Raw genomic sequence first — 23,954 nt, 5'->3', positions numbered from 1 at the left:
GAAAGGCAGATGAGAGCTGTATTTTTCTTGCAACTTTTCTGCAGGTTTGAAATTTTTTTCAAAATTAAGTTTAAAAAAATCTCCACGTGCAAGGCACTGTGGGAGATAGAAACATGGCTCAGACAATGGGTCCTGTCCTCTAAGATTAAAAGAGGACAGATAAATACATTTGTTTTTTGTTAAGTCACTAAGTTGTGTCCGACTCTTTCCAACTCCATGAACGGCAGCACTCCAGGTTTCCCTGTCCTCCACTATCTCCTGGAGTTTGCGCGAACTCATTTCTGTTGAGTCAGATAAATAAGTTCAAGTAAAATGAGACATTGTCAAGTGATATGGAAAGATATAGGTAAAGCGCTAAGGCAGTTCAGAGAGGGTAGAGGTCACTCAAAGATGGAAAAAGGGCAAGATTCCACAGGAGAGGTTAAGTTCCTTAATTCTTAATTGTTTAATCTTGGCTTCCTCATCTATAAAATGAAAACAATGTTCTTAATTCAGTAGAGTTGACAAAGGAATAATGTGTAATGTTTCTGGCACAGTACCAGGCATGTAATTAACATTCAATGTTAGCAGCTCTTACTGGAGAAGGCAATGGCACCCCACTCCAGTACTCTTGCCTGGAAAATCCCATGGATGGAGGAGCCTGGTAGGCTGCAATCCATGGGGTGGAGAAGAGTCGGACACAACTGAGCGACTTCACTTTCACTTCTCGCTTTCATGCATTGGAGAAGGAAATGGCAACCCACTCCAGTGTTCTTACCTGGAGAATCCCAGGGACTCGGGAGCCTGGTGGGCTGCCGTCTATGGGGTCGCACAGAGTCGGACACAACTGAAGCGACTTTGCAGCAGCAGCAGCTCTTACTATTATAACTACTGTGTCAACCCTCAGCCTTAGCTTGGATCCAGACATGTGATGACTGAGCAGGAGTATAACATTGAGGGCAGAGGGAAACATATAAGCAAAGGCACAAGGTAGGAAAACAGCAGATATTTGCTTTGGCTGGAGTGTGAAATACACGAAGGGAAACAGAGTCTGTGGTCAGATCTGAGATGCTTAAATGCCAGCTTAGAAGTCTGGATTTAACTGTATAGACAAGGTGTAGGGTGTCATGGAAAGTGTCCAGGCTTTCAGACAGTATAATCTGGCAAGAGATTATAAAGTGAATAAAGAAGAGGCTGACCAGATTCCATGAGGACAAAGAGCATGGGAGGTAGTCAGCCAGGGAGGAAAATATTTTAAGGACACAGTGACACGGATGGAGTGCACTCAGCAAATCCCACAGCAAAGACAATCTTCTTCACTCCTCAGCATCCTCTGCTATTAACTCCTGACAATGAGATGCCTGGGCTCAGCTCCTTCCCCTGCTAAGTGAGCCATTCCTGTGGAAGGCTGAAAGAGGAGAGGCTAACAATTCAGTGATTCAATGACTTCTCTTTTCTGTTTTCTCTAGAACTAGTAAACTACGAAGGGATTAAGGAGAAAGAGGCTGGGCCAAGGCTCTTTTAACAAAGTTGCCTCTGCTAGCCAGAGGCGTGGGAAGGGGACAAGAATACGTGAAAGAGGTTGGAACACACAAGGCAAGAGGATGATGACAGTCTCAGTTTTTATTATTTTTATTTCAGTAACCAGAGACCTTAACTGGAAATCTTCAGAACTTGGTTCTATTCATAAAAATGGAATGTCCTAGAATGAATTACAATTTAATGATTTATAGAGCTGAAGATGAGTGGGTCTATAGGACAAGATTTCCGGTTTCTTTGGCTAGGCCCCTACTCAGGAAAGCTGCCTGTCTGAGATCCGCAGGCTAAAAGGTGGGGGAGGGCTCATTTCTAGCTCTTCTCCATTAATCACCGACCTCTGCAACCTGCTGTCAGCTCTGTGTCTGCCCCATGCTTATCTTCTATGTAAACCATATTCTTTCTCAACCCTCTGGATCAACTTCAAAGGAACGCAAACTTACCTCAACCCTATCTAGGTCCATGTCCTACAACTAAAATCCAATCTATCAGCTCAATCATTCTTAGCAGAACACCATCTCCCTACACTCCTTTATAACTGCCACCTCCACTCCATTAATTGTCCTTCTTGACCTACAGTGACCATTGACAAATTAAATCCTGTACAGCAGAACTCAACAGGCACCAAGCCCAGTATTACAGGTCCTACTTAAAGAGGTGGGGGAGGGGGAAAAGCATATTATATACAGAGGCAGATTGTCCCAGCACTCTTTGCACACTGGAAACAGCTGGAGAGCACTGTAAAAATACTGATTCTAACATATCACCCCAGACCAAAAAGTCTGTAAGGAGAGAAGAAAGAAAAAGTAGGAAAGAGCAAATGGGAGACTTGAAATCTAGAATGTATTGGGTTGGCCAAAAGTTCATTTGGATTTTTCTATAACATCTTATGGAAAACCTCCAAAGAACTTTTTGGCCAACAAAACAGTAACAAATAATGAAAATAAAGATATCCAACAACATTACAAATAAAGACCTGAGACACATCTATCGCCTGGCTTTTAATATAACCTAACTTCCAAAAGTCTTTACACAAATAACCTTAAGGGTAGGCAAGTCTAGACAACTTTCTATTCAAGGGAAAGAAAACAGGGGAAAAAAAAAAAAGAAGACTTGAAATGGGCCATGAACATTAGGGAGGTGGGGAGATTAGTCTTCAGTTCTCTGACAGGTAGCGAGACTGCCATCTTAAACAACAAAACAGGGGAAAGGCATATTATATACATGTTATTCTCCAGACTCAAGCCAAAGTCAGTAACATGTTCTCGATGATGTAATCCATTTCAGACACAAAGTGAGTTCTGAAAACACCTCTAGGAAAACTGACCTTGAATGCTATTGGCCTTCACAAGATGGGCACAGTCCATCAGCACCTCCTTTGGAATATCTTCTATTTTCTCTCCCTGAAACACAAAAATAAACCAAATGGCCCACCACCTTGTTTCTGAGCAATACTGGAACACTTTTATAGGGCTTTGCTACCTTACTAGGCACAATTTTACTAAAAGCAAGGGGCTCTTCAACTGTATTTCAAGATACTGAAAAATAAAGTCAATTATGGAAATGTTTAAGAGAAGGCAGTAATATGGAAGGCTAATACTTAATAGGTAAATAAAAACAGGATATGAAAACAAAACCACCAAAATATTAAGCATTTTTATGTCAGAGTAATTTTTTCCTTTTTTCTTCTCATTCATACTTTTAGAAACCTTTTGGAAAACTGGTGTCTGTTTTTGGCAATGGGAAGATTTCCTAGCTGAGGCCCCCATAACCTCCCTTTCAAGAGATGTCCCTCTCAAGAGCTTCCCCAACGGCTCAGACAGTAAAAAACCCGCCTGCAATCCAGAAGACCTGGGTTCAATCCCTGGGTCGGGAAGATCCCTGGAGAAGAGAATAGCAACCCACTCCAGTATTCTTGCCTGGAGAACCCCACGGACAGAGCAGCCTGGTGTGCTACAGTCCATGGAGTCACGAAGAGTCAGACACGACTGAGAGACTGAAACACACACACACGCACACGAGGCATCTTACAGTTTTCGGTCTCAAATCATCTGGTAGGTCATCTACCCTCAGCTTTAGTCAGGAACCAAGCTCCTGGTGTGTTACATATAACCTTCCACCATAAGGGAGAAAAAAATATCGATTCATTCACTTTATAGACACGGTATCAAAGTCAAAGCTAAATAAGCAAAACCATTCCAAAGGAACAAAACTATGTCAGAGGCAAGAGCTAGTGGAAATCCACTCAGCACTGGCTGTTAGGCAGGGGATTACAGAAGCACTTCTGTCTAGGTGCGAAAGGTTTTATATACCTAAATATTTGAAGAATTAAGTTTATTCTTTTTTCCCCTTAATGTTTCAAAATGGGAATCTCTCAAATACCTAAATTTTGACGAAAAATAAGTGATTTAAGTGTCACTACTTAAACCCTATCTCATCCTGTGAATAGACTTATTCACTTAAATACAGGATTCTGAATTTACCAACTTGATTAACACAAGGTCATCATCATTAATATCTCCACTACACTAGGCTACAATATAGAGATGGTGATGCCGTCAGGGGCTTCTAACATTCATAGAAGCTGACTGACCCTATACTAAATATATCAAATGAATAATAAAGAACAAATTAGTAACTGCTTTAGGAATATTCACTTTTTGAATGCTAGGAACACTAACTAAATAGACATATGAAATGGGCAGTATTATTATGCTCACCTTACCAATGAAGAAAATGAAGCTTAGTGAGGTTCAGTAACTGGGCCAAGATCCTCCATGTCTTGTATATGTCAGAGCTGAGAGATGAACCCAGGACTAAAGTCTGCCCTAACAACTGGCCCCAGAGTACGGTGCTTATGGAGTTTTTTGTGGAAATGTTATCTTGGCCCTTAATATCAGGTTATGTACCAATGTTCCTCCTTACTACCTAAAGCTACTGCTATTCTTGAAGCAATCACCTCTTCTTGTTTTGCTACTTCTAATAATATGAGCAGACCAAATAAAATAAAATCATTTGGCTTAGGAGAATGCATTAAGTCAGAGTAAACAAAACGTATGGGGAGTCTAAGGTAAAGGCCAGAATTTTGACTGTAGGCTTTGTGCCATCTGTGTTAATGAGATAAGAAACCTCTAGATAAGTGGGATTTTTCTATAGGTTTTCAAAAAAATCAAAAAAGCGTAGGGGAAAAAACCAAACACTTGATGAATATCCTTAAGCTTTAAAGCCTAGGTTGAATTCACCTGAAATTAACAACAAAAAAAAGAATAAACACACATAGCACTAAGCAAGTGCCAGGCACTATTAGAAATGCTTTAGTTGGGACCTCCCTGGTGGTCCAGTGGTTAAGACTCTGAGCTCTGAATGCAGGGAGCAAGGGTTCGATCCCTGATCAGGGAACTAAGATCTTGCATGGTGCAGCAAAAAAAAAAAAAACAACCCACAAAACTTCAGTCATGCTAGTTCATTTAATCCTTGCAATGACCCAGTGAGTCAGGGGCTTGTGAGCTCCCTTTTACAGAGGAAACTGGCACAGCTGAATAACTTGCTCAGAGGTGCACAGCTGGTATGAGCAGAGCCAGGATTTGAAGCCAGCAGTCCAGCTCCAGAGTCTAGGTTCTGAATTATTTAGTCTCACTGCATCTCCAATGCTTACTTGGTACCTACTAATTAATACAAAGGGCTATGGCCTTTACTTTTTCCAGTGGTCATGTATGGATGTGAGAGTTGGACTATAAAGAAAGCTGAGCACTGAGGAATTGATGCTTTTGAACTGTGGTGTCGGAGAAAACTCTTGAGAGTCCCTTGGACTGCAAGGAGATCCAACCAGTCCATCCTAAAGGAAATCAGTTCTGAATGTTCATTGGAAGGACTGATAGTGAAGCAGAAACTCCAATACTTTGGCTACCTGATGCGAAGAACTGACTCATTGGAAAAGACCCTGATGCTGGGAAAGATTGAAGGCAAGAGGAGAAGAGGACGACAGAGGATGAGATGGTTGGATGGCATCACCAACTCAATGGACATGAGTTTGAGTAAACTCCGGGAGTTGGTGATGGACACAGAGGCCTGGCATGCTGCAGTCCATGGGGTCGCAAAGAGTCGGACATGACTGAGCAACTGAACTGAACTGATGGCCTTTACTGCAGGACATCAACCAGGCAGAAGTTCCTTTAGGAGCACAGATTTTTATTGAGCACAATTATGGGCTTCCAAAAGAAAATGAAATGGAACTCCTGTTCAGACAAGTACTAACTGGTGGTAAGGTGAACTTGGGACTATCACCGTTATTTCCATTTTCTGACACAGCAGAATCCAAAGGAAAAAACTTAATCTGAACCAAAAGGAAAGTTGGGAACACCATTCTTTATTTTCTCTAAACTTAAAATAGTTTCAGAATGGCAAGAAGTTGCCTAGGAAAATTCAGAATTTTGTTCCAGCACAGAGTTCACAAACTTTTTTATTTTTTTTAACAATACAGTTCTCAAAAACGTAAGCAGAATAAGTAAAGGTGGGGTAGCATGTTTTATCTTGTTAATACATTGAGAAGTAAATATTATCAGCATAATGAAATCTTTTTTTTTTAATTAAAAATAGTCAAAAGGTTGCTCTTAAGTTATAAAACCCCAAAATGTTTTTGGAAAACCTATACATATCAGGTAGCATTTTAAATCAGCACAATATTTTCAAAGGGCAATCTGGCATAAAAGGAGTTACTAAAATGTTTATATCTTTTGACACAATAATACGCTTAAAAAAAATCAAAAGAAAAAAAGGAAATAGTTCATAAAAAATATTTCTTGTTGGAGTTTCATAATACTGAATGCTGTAAACAACTTATATTCTGACAGGGAGCTTTCAAATTAACTGTGGCATACTGTCAACTCGAAGCAGCCAGTCAAAACAATAAATATAAAAATAATATGGTCATGTAATAAAATCAACGAGGGGATGCCAAGGAGGAATGCAAACTGAGACAAAAGAATCTAAGTGCACGACAAATATCACTGCAAGGCATCGAGGAGAAAGCAGCTTATAAGTAACTTTGAAAAACAGCATTTTGAATGGAAACTGTAAGGCAGAAACCAAAAATAACTGCACATAAACACTATACTTTAGTTGACAAAGTTGTTTCTTATGGGTATACAGGTCACCAAATCTGAACCCACTTCCACATAGACTGGATTCAAATAAGCAAATGATGGTGGGAGCCAGGTCTCCTTTCCCATTGTCTAAGATGGAAGTAATAATAGATGAGCAAGGAAGGAAGGTGAGAAAGGCCCCACAGTAATGGATTCACCAGAGACGTCAGTAGGAGCTCATGTTTCGCTTACTGTAGGTATAGAAACAATTATTCACACAAATTACTAACATGGGTTAATATATATATTCACACACACATATTTCCTAGCTCTGTCACGTGAGAGGGCCTAGAAGCAATGACGCTCCAGTAGCAACGAGCACTCCCAGAGTCCAGATCTTGGTTTCTAAATACCATTTCTCAATAAAAGGAACCAAGGTTCTTTGGAGAAATGGCTGATTCTAGGGCTGGAGCAGGGAAAATACATGAGCCTGGAGCATCTAGGAATGTCAGAAAGTAAGGAAGGGCTCCAAAACCAAAACGACAGGAGCATGTCAGAGGAACACAGGAGCTGAGGTGGAAGGGTCAAAGCAGGGACGATTTTAGCCACAAAATGTCACAGTCCATAAGTAAACGACTAAATTAAATGCATGGGGGAGAAGAGACGAATCTTTACAGAAGAATTCCAAACAATACAGGCAAATACTCCCTACTCTAGGACGTGGGACTTAGTTCTATCCTCTCCCTGCTTGAGTACAGGATGGACTTATGACTTGCTTCCAAATAATGAAGTATGGAAATGGGGAGAAATACAACTCTCTGGTGGAAAAACCCGGCAACCATTACCCTGGCCAGGAGACTAAGGTTAACAACATTAGTGCTAAGTCCTGTGAATAGACATACCCCTGACATGATGGGATAAGAGCACTCCACCTCTGTGCTATTCTTTCCCTAAACCCGTAACTCCAGTCTAGTCATGAGAAAAACCCACACTGAGTGCCATTCCATAAACTACCTGAGCGGTATTTCTCAAACTGTCAAGGTCATGACAAACAGAGAAAGAGTAAGAAACTGTCACAGACCAGAGACTAGGCAGATGCGACAACTAAAACGCAACGTGGGATCCTGGACCAGATACTGGAACAGAAAAAGCACATTAATGGAAAAACTGTAGAAATCGAAACAGAGCCCAGAAGTTAGTGAACAGTGCTGCACCTGTGGTTCCTTGGTTCTGACAAATCTACCATTGTAATGTAAGATGGTAGCAATGGGGAAAACTGGACATGGCGTGTACAGGAACTTGTACCACCTTTGTGACTTTGCTGTAAATCTAAAATCATCCCAAAATAAGTATCAGTTCAGTTCAGTTGCTCAGTCGTGTCCGACTCTTTGCAACCCCATGAATCACAGCACGCCAGGCCTCCCTGTCCATCACCAACTCCACATACGATTATCTATACCCTATGATTCAACTATACAAAATATATGGATATAAAGACAGATTAGAAAAACAGTTTTATGTGACTAGGGAACATGGAATCTTTTCCCTTTACTATGATAATGCTGTTTTAAACCTCCTGAAGAAGCCTGGGGTAACAGGTACATGTGCCCTTGGTGAGACAGGAGAATCACCAGTCTGAGAAAAAGGAACCACAGTGCGATCTCCCCAGAAGACAGGAAGTCCAGCAGTGTCAACTGAAATGACAGGGAGAGAGAGCAGAGGTGACACACAGCACACCTCAGCTGGCGGACAAGACAGTGCTTCTAGCTGATAGAATGTGCTGTGCTCCCCTTCCAAACCTCCAGTCACCAGATTTGCCCTTAGTGATTTCCTAGGTGAGGGGAAGACATCTCTTCATCAGCTAATTTGGAGACTTTTGTACATATTTATTACTCTAAGCAATTTATTTTCAAAAAAAAAGGACAGAGGACAAGACAGGATGCTCATCACTAAAGAAAAAAATTTTGAATCCATGTTTAAATCCAGTTACCTTATGCAATCGAAGGTACACATGAGCCGAAGAGAGTTTGTCCACATGAAACCTACAAAGAATGAAAACCACTTTTAGCAAGAGGTACAAGATACCCATCTCCTCATGCCACCTGCGTTGAAAGCCCTCCAGGCCAAAAATATGAATTCAGTTGTCTACTGCATGCTGAGTACCAGGGTGAGCAGAAAACACAGCCAACCACCTCTGAAGGGCTCACTTTCAACTGGGAGAGGTGAGAAAAACACGGAGAGTTCTGTAGCTGTGCAAGACTAGGTGCCAAGATGAGTACAGGAGGTGATGAACATTAAATGCCCAGGAAGCGTGATTTTTCAAGTGAGAAAGAGGTATCAGTGACCCAAGGATTCACTGGTGAACTGAGATTTGGAGGGTCCCAGGCTGAAGCATGGGATGTATACAAACATGGGAAAGGAATTTTAGGAGGGAAGAGAAGGGAATGAAAGAAGTCATCAAGACTCCAGGGCTGCAAGCCTGGGAAACCTGCAGGACCACTGACAGACACATCTTACAGCTGGAGAGGGAGCCAGCTGGGAAAGATGATAGGTCTGGTTTGGGACATTCTGAGTTTCAAGCAATGGCAAAACAATCCAAAGAGAATGTCAATCAGAGACAGAAAAGTCAAGTAAGGACTGAAGCAGTAAGTGGACCACCTCCCATTAGGGGTCAGACTAGCAATTCATCCAGCAACTATACTCCAGTAAAAATTAATTTTAAAAGAAAAAACAAAACCAAAAAAACTCCCAAACCCAATTCATTTAGCCTTACATCTAACAATGACACTAATACTCAATTCCTGGGAAAGCATGGTGATTGCCCTTTATGATATTGTCCTAAAAATATTAGAAAGCCCTCTTACTCCCAAAGTCCTGCATTTACCTTTCATTAAGGCTCTATCATTCATTAATTAAATCTTTTAAAAATGTCCTTTTTCCACCTAACCCAACATTTGGGGATTTTAAGTTATTCACCTTTAGAAATCACCAAATGAGGTGGATCTTTCTTCCCAACACCCAAAGATGACTTCAGAATGCTAGCAAACAATGGTAACACACAGCTGTCACTCCTGATTCTGTTAACTTCAGCCTTCTCTTCCTTAGTCCTTTCAAGACTGAAGAATGTTCAGTAAAATTTTAAGGGAACAACATCATAGCCCATTATGTATTTCTCTAGATATTTTATTAGCATTAAAGGATTTTTTAGAACTGAAAATGGTTACACATTTATACCCAGTCCAAGATGTAGACAGTGTGATTCTATATAAAGGTCAAGATTATGCTGTTTGCAATGCCCTCTTTAAAAAGGTTAAGCATCTTGCTAGTGACTTGAACACAAAAGAGTTTTACACATTTTTTGGCAGTCTATGATGACCCTAGGTTTTACTCCTCACAAATACTGACAGCCAGAAATGAACATAACATCTTGGTTTATTTTTCTTCTTCAGGTTCATTTACTCATTTGCATTCTCTTGTAAGAGATTCCTACTGATTTTCTTCTGCTCAGCACTGTCCAGCCAGAAAATAAGCTTCTTGAAAATCTAGAAATTGTATCTCACTACCCTGTTTGAGGATGTTAGAAAATACCCCATTCATAAGCAAGCTCAATTGAGAAACCTTCTCCCATTCCAATTTAAAGTCCTCTATTTACAACAACTCTTTTCTACATACCCATAGTAGCTTGACGGTATTCTCACTTCCCTTACAGGTCCCTGATGTGGAATTTTGTCAATGTAAATACATATACAGTTCAACATACATATATACTGGGTTCATACACAGGCAGTCAAAGTACTAAAACACACACAGGAATACCACTGCTGATCTACATGAACTTCAGGCTTATAGGTACACCTCTACAAAGAGCAGGGGAAATGTACAGATATTCAGGGCTTTGGCTGAAGTGTAAAACAGACAAAAAAAAGTCAGCTCTGTAAACCACTTGGAGCAAGGTTGCTTAACAAACATCCCAAATGCTCACTCCAAGTTTAAATTATGCCCACTAGTTCCCTAGCTTTCTCTCTTCCAGTAACTTTCCTCTCCCTGCTTAATCACTATCACCCTTCACTGAATACAGAGACTAGAAACTTGAGTGTATGAGCCTCCCTGACCCAACCCTGTAGAGATGCAGAGTACCCCAAGCTGGGGTAATTTCACTTCTTCAAGGGGGCTCTCTGGATAGATCACTCATTAGGGAGTCTGGAGGCAGTAAACGCAGAGTTTTTCTATTTTCCTTTGTTTAAAAAGAATTTAGGGACTTCCATGGTGGACTTCTGTGTTAAGACTCTGCACTTCCAATACAGGGGGTGCAGGTTTGATTCCTGTTTGGGGAGCTGAGATCCCTCATGCCTCACAGCCAAAAAAAAAACCACAAACATAAAACAGAAGCCATATTTCAACAAATTCAATAAAGACTTTAAAAAATGAGTTTAGTTCCATTCTCATTTAATCCTAGAAAAACTCTTTGCTTCCAAGTACTGTAGGAGGTTTCCTAGTATAAACTCAGATGTTGACATTCCCAGAGGTTCAGTTCCAGGGTCTACGTCAAGGTGACCCAGGTTGAAAATCTGCCCTGGAATGCAGATCAACTCATTCGTTTTTTGCATGCCTCGGAATGTTTCCAGGATTAATGGTTTATGAACTGGAACAGGTCTTGAAATTTAGGGCTATGCCGACTCACATCAGACCTCAAATAGCTTCTGGAAGTACTAGTCGATCACTTCCAACAAGACATTAAATCTCAAGATTATTAATATTAAGAGTGTTGAAATGGGTATCAGGCACCTGTAGACACCAGTTCAGTAAGTGCACTCCAGGAGATGTAGGCTGAATGTTGGAAATTTCTCTTCCACTTACTTTTTTCTTTTAATGTCAGGTAAAAGGCTGTTGTGAATTGCCTTTCATAGTGCATCTGAATATGTAATCATTTCTCTGCAGGTATGTCTGCCCCAAACCTTACAGCAGGTAACTACATAACATATATAATCATTCTTATCTCTTGCGTGACAGATCTGGAGATCTCTGGGGCTTCAGTGAGGTGGTCTCAGCCACCTACTCTGAGGAGACACACAGGCGGTAAAAGCAAGCCTATGTTCTGAAGACCTTTGCAGTCAGGCCTGAGGTCCATCTCTGAGACGTCTTTCCCAGTTAACGTGGTACTTATAAGTGAAGGGAGCTGGTGGTCAGCTTTTCACCACCGAACAGTCATAAACAAATGGCAAACCATGAGTTGTAGTTTTAATCACAGGAGCCAGGTGGTTGGCCAAGTCTCAGAAAGTAAATAACGATCTATAAACAGCAGAACCAAAATTTTTTACCTACCAAATATCTTCAGGCCAGCCATACTTTATCAGATCTTCATCTGGAGAGACAGAAGAGAACAAAGAAAAGGAAACAAATAAGCAACAAGATATACTGTTCAGCACAGAGAAATACAGCTGTAATAACTTTAAATTTTATAACTTTAAATGGAGTACAATCTATAAAAATACCTAATCACTATGTTGTACATATGAAACTAATATTTATTTTTAAAATTTTAATTCAGTTTTAAAATTATTCTTTGGTTCTTTTTTTTTGGCTATGCCATACAGCTTTCAGGATCTTAGTTCCCCAACCAGTGACTGAACCCAGGCTCTGGCAATGAAAGTGCTGAATCCTAACCCTGGACTGCCAGGGAATTCCCTAAAGTAATATTTTAAATCAACTATACGTCAATAAAAAAAAATAATTTTTAAATAAAACAAAAACTGTTCAAAAAACTTTTTTAAATTTTCCATCATCAAAGCCTTTTTGAATTACTCTTTTCTTCATTAAGAGACAGAAAAAGTTTTGTGGAAAAGACTGGTATTTTTTCCCTTCCCAACTTACAGTAAACTTTAGCATATTTCACTTAAACTTCTTTTTTTAAAAAACACTTTTAACAGTTTTTACAATTGAACAATTATAATCATGAAGTATTTGTTCAAAAGGTGAAGTGAACAAAGGTGAAGTATTTGTTTAAGTTGTATGCCTTTTTTTTTTTGAAATTTTAGCCACACACATGGCTTGTGGGATCTCAGTTCCCCTACCAGGGATTGAACCCTGGGCTATGGCAGTTAAAGTGCAGAGACCTAACCAATGGACTGTCAGGGAATTCCCATGTGTGTACATTTTATTTTAATATATACCTCCAATGAATCATATCAATAATTAGTAACTGTGTTTAATACAGAAGCATTACTTGGTATTGATATTAGATAAAAAGATTTTTTAAAAGGGTAAACAAAGTGATTCACATATGAAGATTTTAAATGTACTCAAGTATAATCTATCTAACTTGAATGAGGTATTTATTGTCCAGAAAAGCAAAAAGATGATAGAGTCCCCTCTCTGATGAGGGCACTTTAAGAAAATGCATACACCTTGAGTTTTCTGAAGAGTTTTCTATAAGTGCAAGTAAAAAGTTGAGCAAACCTCCAACAAGTAATCAGAAAGATGAGAAAAAGGAAATTATAAAAACTTCTTTTCATTTGGGCAATGTCTGGCTCCCTGGTGACACCTGCTGGCATCACACCAGAAAGCTTTTTTAGTGAAAGTAAACTGTCCAACTTAAAATTCCTTTTTGTTCCATCCAGTCCTTTGTCAGAAGTCATCAAGACTATTAGAAGTAAATGTGATGTGCCAGGCACAGTAGAGAAGATAGCACCTGAAAAACGTAATACCATTTTAACAGCAGACTAGGAGAGTGGATGACTCTAAAAGTACCTGGGGAAAAGATGTTCTACACAACAGATGTCTATTCCTACATATACTTTAACAACAGTGAAACACCACTCCAGTGGGGTCTGGGTAGAATCTAAATTTATATCCAGAGGCATAAACTCTGTATCTAGATTTATATATATAGAAAGAAATTCCTACAACTGAGGTTTAAAGGATTCCACAATCTAGCCAGTCCATTTTAACCCACTCCTCCAAGAAGCCTTCTTGGCTCTCCCTAATCACATTTACTCTCTGTATGTCTGCTATTAATATTATCTCATTTTGCATTGCTTTTGTTTAACAGACTTTATTTTTCAGAGCAGTTTTAGGTTCGGAGAAAAACTGACCCCTATTCTGGTCCCATCACTTCACGGCAAACAGATGGGAAAAAGGTGGAAACAGTAACAGATGTTATTTTCTTGGGCTCCAAAGTCACTGTGGACAGTGACTGCCGTCATGAAATTAAAAGATGCTTGCTCCTTGGAAGAAAAGCTATTACAAACTTAGCATGTTAAAAAGCAGACACATCACTTTGCCAACAAAGGTCTGTATAATCAAAGCTAGGGTTTCTCCAGTAGTTACATATGGATGTGAGAGTTGGACCATAAACGCTGAGTGCCGAAGAATCAATGCTTTCAAACTGTGGTACTGGAGAAGACTCTTGCAGAGTCCCTTGGACTGCAAGGAGATCAAACCAGTCAATTCTAAAGGAAATCAACTCTGAATAATCACTGGAAGGACAGATGCTGAAGCTGAAGCTCCAATACTGTGGCCACCTGATGTGAAGAGTCAATTTATTAGAAAAGACCCTGATGCTGGGAAAGCTTGAGGGCAGGAAGAGAAGAGGGCAACAGAGGATAAGATGGTTGGATGGCATCACCGACTCAAGGAACATGAGTTTCAGCAAACTCCAGGAGATATAACTGTACATTATTGGTTAGTGTAATACAGGGAGGTATCAGTAGCATCCTCAGTTACGTTCATCAGGAGGATGCCATGAGAAAATTTACCCAGGACATTCATGGATTACAAGGAGAAATATAAAACTCAAGTTGTAATACACTGCACACTGCTTCTCCATTAAGTCACACCCAGAGTCAATGGCATAAATTCATTATAAGGAAAAAACTGTTTAAAAATGAGTTATACTATATGGTTTTTTCTCTTGGCTAGGATGTGATATAGTCTTGCTTATACTGAGTCTGCTCATAATTATAGCAGGATTCAAAACTGTTGTATAGATCTGATTTATATTGTTATATAACTATCACATCATATTTATAATGTTATATACATTTTATGTGATAGATGTGTCTGTGTGTGTATATATATATATATATATATATATATATATAAAGATATAGGTATATGTGTGAGAGTGGTCAATAAAGCTTCAAAACACTGTTCACATTTCAACTCAAAAAGAACCATCTTCTGCCTCAAAAAAACCAAGATATGTTTCTCAAATGAGATAAAAATGTACAGAAAAGGATCTTTGCAAAAGTCTAAGCCACAGATTATTTTTATTTGATGAAAACCAGCAATGGTTAACTTCTGATTCCCATCACCCCTAAATCAAATGGTACCACAAAACTACGTCAGTTCCTAATCAGCAACAAATGGTCTAATTCTCTCAATTATCACTGGATACAATACATTATAAGAAAATTAATCATTTGGAATTCCTTCTAATGGGTTATAGTCGTTAACTGAAAACCCATCCAATAAACCATGGAGAGAAAAGGCAACTGACACTTACCTGCTGGAAATTTCAAAATCAAATGCTTTTGAAAACTTACTTTCATATTTATCCTTTCCCATGTAAATAGTGTAAGCAGATGAGTTAACTAAGACAAAACAAAAATAAGACATAGTTAGATAACATCATTACAGACACACCTATTTGGTGGGAAAAACAATGGAGAAATGCTTATGACGGGATGGCAAAACATGGCTGGTAGGCTAAATCCAGCCTTGTTTTTGGACAGCCCTTCAGCTTAGAATGATTCTTACATTTTTAAAGGGCTGAAAGAAGCAAAATGAAGAAGAATAAGCTAGAGAGACCTTATGTGGCTTACAAAGTCTAAAATACTGACCATTTGTAAAACGTTAACTAACCCTCTTAAAAACGGCTACTTTCCTACTTTCTCAGGGAGACAGCACAACGCAATTCCAGTTCCATCATCTACTTTTGCCTTCTTCTATATATATATTTTGCCCCCCCTAAAAACCACCCAAACTCATCACCTCAACCATTTAAAAATAGGTTTCTATACCTAGGTAAGGTTTATCTTCCATGATTTGATTTAGTTGCATTCCAGGGGTGCTGCAAATCATACCTGGCTCCCTACCACATTCAGGGGAAACATGGTTCTCAAGCTTCTTCTCATCAGTGACACTGAACCCTATTTATAGAATCACCTAATTTTGCCCCAGCTCACTTAAGACCAACCAAATTCAAATCTCTGGGGATTGGGTGTTTTTTTAAAAAGATCTCTTTTAATAGCGATTTCTAATGTGAAGTTGGTGTTAGGAACTCCTACCCTAAATCAAACTGAATATTCCGGGTATGGCTCACCTTAGAAATGATATTGGCTTTCCTGAGCTAGCGTGTTTTGCTGTGCGAATCCTCCATCTGCAATCAGTTAGGTTTTGTCATTGAAATCTTAACTGGGTCCTGAGTTTCTGAGCTAGTCTACCAAAATCTGTTAGACCCCATTTGGATCTAGACTTCTGAATTAACATCCACTGGGTCTCTGTCTACAAAGCCTGGCTGACAGGTGTTAAGGTTGGGCTAGCCAGTCTGCTGGCTGTCGCTCCAGAGCTGGAACTACTCTATTAAGTGGAGCTCTGAACTCCTTCATTTGTAGATTGGTAAATTCAGGGTTCCCTGTAATTTGCGAATGACAAGCTCCTTAAATGATCAAGCAGAGTTGCCCTTCTTGGGAACAGAAGACTCCCAACTCCTTAAGTGAGTAGTTATGATGACTACCATCCATAATTACTTGGAAGTAGTTGAGAGGAGTTTGAAAGGAGAGAATGTTTGTATTGACTAATTGACAGAGAGATGTGTCTATAGTTAAGTATTGTATTATCCTGATAAGCCCTTTGCACAGCATTGGACAAATACCAACTGCAGGAATACAACTAAAAAGTGTTTCACAATTCCATTCACCATTGCAACAAAAAGAATAAAATACTTAGGAATATATCTACCTAAAGAAACTAAAGACCTATATACAGAAAACTATAAAACACTGATGAAAGAAATCAAAGAGGACACTAATAGATGGAGAAATATACCATGCTCATGGATCGGAAGAATCAATATAGTGAAAATGAGTATATTACCCAAAGCAATTTACAAATTCAATGCAATCCCTATCAAGATACCGGCGATATTTTTCACAGAACTAGAACAAATAATTTCAAGATTTGTATGGAAATACAAAAAAACACGAATAGCCAAAGCAATCTTGAGAAAGAAGAATGGAACTGGAGGAATCAATTTGCCTGACTTCAGGCTCTACTGCAAAGCCACAGTCATCAAGACAGTATGGTATTGGCACAAAGACAGAAATATAGATCAATGGAACAAAATAGAAAGCCCAGAGATAAATCCACACACATATGGACACCTTATCTTTGACAAAGGAGGCAAGAATATACAATGGAGTAAAGACAATCTCTTTAACAAGTGGTGCTGGGAAAACTGGTTAACCACTTGTAAAAGAATGAAACTAGATCACTTTCTAACACCACACACAAAGATAAACTCAAAATGGATTAAAGATCTAAATGTAAGACCAGAAACTATAAAACTCTTAGAGGAGAACATAGGCAAAACACTCTCCAACATAAACCACAGCAGGATCCTCTATGATCCACCTCCCAGAATTCTGGAAATAAAAGCAAAAATAAACAAATGGGATCTAATTAAAATTAAGAGCTTCTGCACAACAAAGGAAAATATAAGCAAAGTGAAAAGACAGCCTTCTGAATGGGAGAAAATAATAGCAAATGAAGCAATTGACAAACAACTAATCTCAAAAATATACAAGCAACTCCTGAAACTCAATTCCAGAAAAATAAACGACCCAATCAAAAAATGGGCCAAAGAACTAAATAGACATTTCTCCAAAGACATATGGATGGCTAACAAACACATGAAAAGATGCTCAACATCACTCATTATTAGAGAAATGCAAATCAAAATCACAATGAGGTACCACTTCACACCAGTCAGAATGTCTGCGATCCAAAAATCTGCAAGCAATAAATGCTGGAGAGGGTGTGGAGAGAAGGGAACCCTCCTACACTGTTGGTGGGAATGCAAACTAGTACAGCCACTATGGAGAACAGTGTGGAGATTCCTTAAAAAATTGCAAATAGAACTGCCTTATGACCCAGCAATCCCACTGCTGGGCATACACACGGAGGAAACCAGAATTGAAAGAGACACATGTACCCCAATGTTCATCGCAGCACTGTTTATAATAGCCAGGACATGGAAACAACCTAGATGTCCATCAGCAGATGAATGGATAAGAAAGCTGTGGTACATATACACAATGGAGTATTACTCAGCCATTAAAAAGAATACATTTGAATCAGTTCTGATGAGATGGATGAAACTAGAGCCGATTATACAGAGTGAAGTAAGCCAGAAAGAAAGACATCAATACAGTATACTAACACATATATATGGAATTTAGAAAGATGGCAATGATGACCCTGTATGCAGGACAGCAAAAAAGACACAGATGTGTATAGCGGACTTTTGGACTCAGTGGGAGAGGGAGAGGGTGAGATGATTTGGGAGAATGGCATTGAAACATGTATAATATCGTGTAAGAATCGAATTGCCAGTCTATGTCCGATGCAGGATATGGCACGCTTGGGGCTGGTACGCGGGGATGACCCAGAGAGATGTTGTGGGGAGGGGGGTGGGAGGGGGGATCATGTTTGGGAACGCATGTACACCTGTGGTGGATTCATGTCAATGTATGCCAAAACCAATACAGAATTGTAAAGTAAAAATTTTTAAAATAAATAAATTAATTAATTAAAAAAATAAAAAATAAAAATAAAAAGTGTTTCAGAGGTTCACTTGAGGCACTATTGAATTTGTACACCCTTTTGATCCTATCATGTCACCACTAGGAGTACGTACCCTACTAATTAACATTTCACCAAGCAATGAAGCTCTTCATACAAACTGAACAGGCATTAATTAAGACCAGAGAACACACAGACAAAATACCATGGATCCATTAAAAAGAAAGAGTAGGTGAATAACTAGCAGCACAGTATTTCTGTTATCTACAAACAGTAAGATTCAATATGTAAAAAAAAATAATTGTACATATAAACATGCTTACATATGTTTCTAATACACACACCCATTTTCTTTATACTATGGAAGGATATATATATATTTAACTGTTAACAGTGACCTTACCTACTTGCTTACAAAATATATAGATGGTTTTTGTAATCAGAAAAAATGTGTTTTTTTTTTTTAAATGATTGAAGTAAACAAAGCTGTCTCTGCAGGGCAAGCTAGCTAAGCTCCTGCCAAGAGAATGACAGATGATGGATGGCGGACCTATAAAATGAGGTGGTTAACAACATAACTGCTACAACCCCAAACTGAGGGGCATTCTACAGAATAATTTTTCAACAGACAGTGTCATGAGAGACAAAGACTGAGCAATTGCTCCAACCAGAAGACTCCAGAGAGCAATGAATGACAATAGAATGCAAGAACTGATTTGCAGGTTTCTTTTGTGATAAATTCATAGGACTCTGATGAAAACTGGATAAAAGTTGCTGACTAGGTAATAGTATCACTGCAATGTTAATTTCCTAATTTGGATAGTGAACAATGCCTTCTGATAACAGAATATCCTTGATTTTAAGAAAAATACTCTGAGGTATTTAAGGGTAAGACAGAACTTACAGATGGTTCAGGGAAAAAAAAAAAAAACAACTGTGAGTGTGTTTGTGTGTGTGCAGAGAGACAGTGGGGCAAGGGGAGATGGAAAACGTGGAAAAAGCAGAAAGGGGAAAAGGAGATAAGGCCTATGTGGTAAAATGTTAGAATTTGGGGAATTTGAGAGAAGGCTATAAAGGAAATCTTTTAATAGTCCTGTAACTTTTCCAAAAGACTGAAATGTCAAAATAGAAAATAAAATTTAAAAAAAAGGAGCATGACTTCTGAGTAAGAAGTCTCAATTAAGCTCTCCTCCGTGGCTTCCCTGATAGCTCAGTTGGTAAAGAATCCACCTGTAATGCAGGAGACCCTGGTTCGATTCCTGGGTTGGGAAGACCCACTGGAGAAGGGATAGGCTACCAGTATTCTTGGGCTTCCCTTGTGGCTCAGCTGGTAAAGAATCCGCTTGCAATGTAGGAGACCTGGGTTCAATCCCTGGGTTGGGAAGATCCCCCTGAAGAAGGGAAAGGCTACCCACGCCAGTATTTTGGCCTGGAGAATTTCATGGGCTGTATAGTCCATGGGGTCACAAAGAGTAGACACGACTGAGTGACTTTCCCTTTCCATGTTAGAGGGATAAAGGAAGAGTAAACTGAATTATTCCAGTACTCTTGTAACTCTCATCCAAATAATGTGATGAGTATGAGAACTAGTTTTCTTGAAGACTCCTGACTCAGGTATAGCAATCAACCCAACTTTTGAGGCGTTGTGATAATTTCATAATTTACAGAACCATCTATATTGAGATGGACACTGGTAAAAGATACTAAAAACTAAGTGAACTTAACATGCGTAATGCACTAATGTGCAGGAACCCATAAATCAGAGCATCTTGAATTTGACACTGAAAATACAGCAAGGTTAATGTTTCCTTAGTCTATTATGGGAGCATGAAAGAATAAGCAGATTTTAATCAGAGATACTAATTTTAAAAGAGAAGGCAAAAATTTTCTATTGTGATTTCCAGCCCATTTTTTTAAAGGGTTTTTTGGGGTTTTTTTTGCAGTAAACCATCAGTTGGTTGAAAAGCTTGGCTATCTATCTATATGAAGTCATTTCCTGAAGATTCTGTATGTTCAAATTGTTTTCCGTACTGGAATATGTAAAAAAATTTACTACTATATTACTCTGCAATTTTAAAAGCTGCACAATTGTAGATTTATTAGAATTAAGAGGCCAAATATTTTTCCGACAGGAAGCAGTTCTGATGCCACAATGGAAGCCAATGAGGAAAAAATGACCCACAAATCAACTAAATCCCTCTGCTCTATTAGGGGCATCTCCGTGTATATGACTGGCACTCAAAGAATTTAGAATCGCTTTAAGAAGAATAACGTAGCCTGTATAAAATACATTTAGTACCTACATGCCCTGCCTCGGGCTTCCCACGTGGCTCAGTAAAGAACCCGCCTGCCAATGCAGGAGACATTGACCCCTGAGTCAGTGAAGATCCCCTGGAGAAGGAAATGGCAACTGACCCCAGCATTCTTGCCTGGGAAGAAGAGCCTGGTGGGCTACAGTCCACAGAGTCTCAAAGAGTCAGACATGAGTTAGCAACTAAAGAAGGACAACAACATGCCCTGCCTATATTTGTCACTCCATTGTTGGACTTGTATGGATAACTATGTTGTCAAGGACTCTGGTGAGTGGAGAAGCTACAAAAAGATGCTTCTGTTATATTATGACAGAGGGGCAGAACAGGACAGACAGCAGATAAAAATGCAATTAGGAGCTTAGAATGATTTTTCAGGCTAGTTTGAATTTTGTTTCTAGTAATTTTAATAATATGGATAAGAAAAAATGAAGCCCACAGAAACAGAGAAATGGCTTATAGCACACTGTGGAAGCCTAAACTATTGAGAAAAATGAGATCTGACAGTGTGATGGAGTAGCAGAGGAGGGGCTCTGAGTTACAACTTTCCTGGGCTTCAACTTTCTCATCTCTAAAGAGCAAGTGCCTCCCTGTTCAAACCCACATAACCACTATTATTGGTTTCACTTAAATCTCATCTTTAACAAGTAGGCAGAGAGTAGCAATAGAATAGTGTGTGCTAGAAGTCAAAAAATAGCATTCGTTTATTCAGTATTTACTGAGTTCCTATTAAGAGCCAGGCACTATGCTAGTGGATCAAGGAGAGCCTGTACCTGCCCTCAAACGGGCTTACACTCTATCTCAAGCAGACAAAAGTTTAACATCAAATGATAAGTGCAATGCTGAACATATACATTGTGTTAAGGGGATTCCCCCAAGAGATATACCTAAGCAATCCTGGGGTGGGAACAAGGAAAGAAAAAAGGCATTTGGAAAAGATAGGCGAGGGCTGTCTCTGGAGAGGAGCAGCTAACTGGGGGGTTGATTTAAGGCAAAGAGAAAAATATAAGTAGAGAAACGAAGGCACTGCAGTTCCTGGGGACTAAACACACCCTTTTCTTGCTTGCCAAAGACAAATCAGAAACTATCATGTCACTTTTCAAAATCTGGGACATTAACTCTGCCCAGTGAGTGTACATCTCGCCACTCCAGAGTCTTTCGGTAGCATCCAAACCCAATAACCCTTTCCTGGAAGGGTAAGGCGCACTTTCTGTAAGGCAGAGTTGTTGGCGGGTGACTCCTTTCTTACCAGAGAGCAGCCAAGATTAAATGTTACGGGGGTGGGTGGGAAAGAGAAGACTTCACGATGTAGTGTGAATAAGTCCACAAACTGCCTGATTCCAGGTAGCGACAGCTCTTTCTAATTGAGGGAAAAGAAGACCGACCGGAGGCAAAGAGAGCACTGGGGATGGTCCCTCTACGCTCCCCCCTCCCGAAACCAGGCACTGACGAGGAGGCACCCTGGGAGGACTGGGACGGACACGGTGGAGAGACAGGACAAGGGAAGAGGCACCCACTGCCGAGAAATCACTTAAGGACCAGGCTAGCGGTGGCCTCGAGGTCTCGGCTTCGGAGCCCCACAGTCAAGACAGGGACCCGGAAGGTCTCGGCGACCACTCACCGCTACTACTGGTGAAGTAGAACACCATGATCCCAGCGGCGGTGGGACAACTACAGCGCCCAGCAGCAGTACTCAAACCTGGAAGCTCAGGATACCGGAAGCGCGGAGGCCGCGTTCCCCGGAACTGCTCCACGTACTTCCGGCTGACGTCGGGTCGCATCCTAACGCCAGTCGCCGGCGCCTTCTTCAATTCTAGCGGGGAGGCGGTGTCGGCGCGCTCGGAACTCGATTTATTTGGGCGTCAAAGGAGAGAGGATGGAGGCAGGAGGATTAGTGGGTGGAAAACGATGCGGGGAACTATCTTAAGAGAAAAATGCCACTGCCTGGCTTTATTTTTAGAACCTGCACCCTGTGGGCTATGAAGTTGGTTTCATTTGCCGTTTTTCACCCGCATCTGGGCTCCCCGAAAGTAGAAACCTTGTGCCTTCATGGCTACGCTTTCACTGAACTAATCACAGTACTTGGAACTTAGTATGCTGCTGCTGCTGTTAAGTGGCTTCCGTCGTGTCCGACTCTGTGCGACCCCATAGACCCCACCAGGCTCCTCCGTCCCTGGGATTCTCCAGGCAAGAACACTGGAGTGGGTTGCCATTTCCTTCTCCAATGCATGAAAGTGAAAACTGAAAGTGAAGTCACTCAGTCGTGTCCGACTCTTTGTGACCCCATGGACTGCAGCCTACCAGGCTCCTCTGTCCATGGGATTTTCCAGGCAAGAGTACTGCAGTGGGGTGCCATCGCCTTCTCCGGAACTTAGTATAGAAGCTCATTAAAATTTGAATGAACCTAAATTCCTCCACTGTTCTCATTCTAGCTCCATCACTTGTTGGGCACTTTCGGTTGCTGCACTTACCAGCAAAATGAGGATGAATGGAGCGGTTAATTCACAGGTTATTTTGCCAAGGTTAAGTAAGTTAATAGGTGTAAAAGATTTAGGACGTGGTGAACAATCTAGAATTAAAGTTAGTTTCACCGGAGGCAGTATGCCTCTCTGCGTTTGGGCTCGTACTGTTCTATCTTTAAATCCAAGATCTGCCATCTGTTACCTACGAGGCTGAGGGAACCTCAAATCTTCCGGCTGTAAAGTGGGAATGATCTGACTCAGTTCCCAACAGCACTTCGCTTTAACCTGATTATTTATATTCTCTTATTATGTGAAGTTAAGCGCATCACTGAACTAGATTTTTTTAGAACTAAGAAATGTGCCAGAGAGTGTACTAGGAGCTGGTACACAAAGATAACAGTAGCTAATAACAAACGAGTGCTTTAGGAACTTTTGAGCTTTCCAAAGGAAGAATATACATTGTCCTATGAATAGTAATTGTTTTCAGGCCCTCAGTTTTATTCTCTATACAATGGGAATGATGGTACATATCCCATAGACTGTGGTGAATGAAATAAAACACTAAAACGTGCATGAATACCTGGCACGTAGATGCTACTGCCGTGATTTAATTTTTTATTTAACTTGAAAAAAATTTTTTTAAATTGCTTCACCTAACATCACTAGGAAAAAAAAGAGAAGAAGTAACCGTAGCTCAGTCGGTAAAGAATCTGCCTGCAATGAAGGAGACCTGGGTTGGATTCCTGGATCGGGAAGATCCCCTGGAGAAGGAAATGACAAGCCAC

General features: G+C 40.1%; 1 protein-coding gene across 1 annotated transcript in view; it reads right to left on the bottom strand.

The window, feature by feature from the left end:
• CCDC25 (coiled-coil domain containing 25) overlaps positions 1–22,516 on the bottom strand; it is a 35,549-nt gene extending 13,033 nt beyond the window's left edge. The window contains exons 1-5 of the mRNA XM_040237085.1: positions 22,329–22,516; positions 15,140–15,187; positions 11,919–11,958; positions 8,587–8,638; positions 2,843–2,918 (exon numbers count right to left, since the gene is read on the bottom strand). Coding sequence (XP_040093019.1) covers positions 2,843–2,918; positions 8,587–8,638; positions 11,919–11,958; positions 15,140–15,187; positions 22,329–22,488 — 376 coding nt within the window. The 5' untranslated portion in view covers positions 22,489–22,516. The remainder of the gene's footprint in view (positions 1–2,842; positions 2,919–8,586; positions 8,639–11,918; positions 11,959–15,139; positions 15,188–22,328) is intronic.
• Positions 22,517–23,954: the final 1,438 nt, after the last annotated feature.

Source organism: Oryx dammah, unplaced genomic scaffold, assembly GCF_014754425.2.
Source record: "Oryx dammah isolate SB20612 unplaced genomic scaffold, SCBI_Odam_1.1 HiC_scaffold_1, whole genome shotgun sequence".
NCBI classification, from domain to species: domain Eukaryota; kingdom Metazoa; phylum Chordata; class Mammalia; order Artiodactyla; family Bovidae; genus Oryx; species Oryx dammah.
This window is presented reverse-complemented; position numbering and strand designations above follow the sequence as displayed.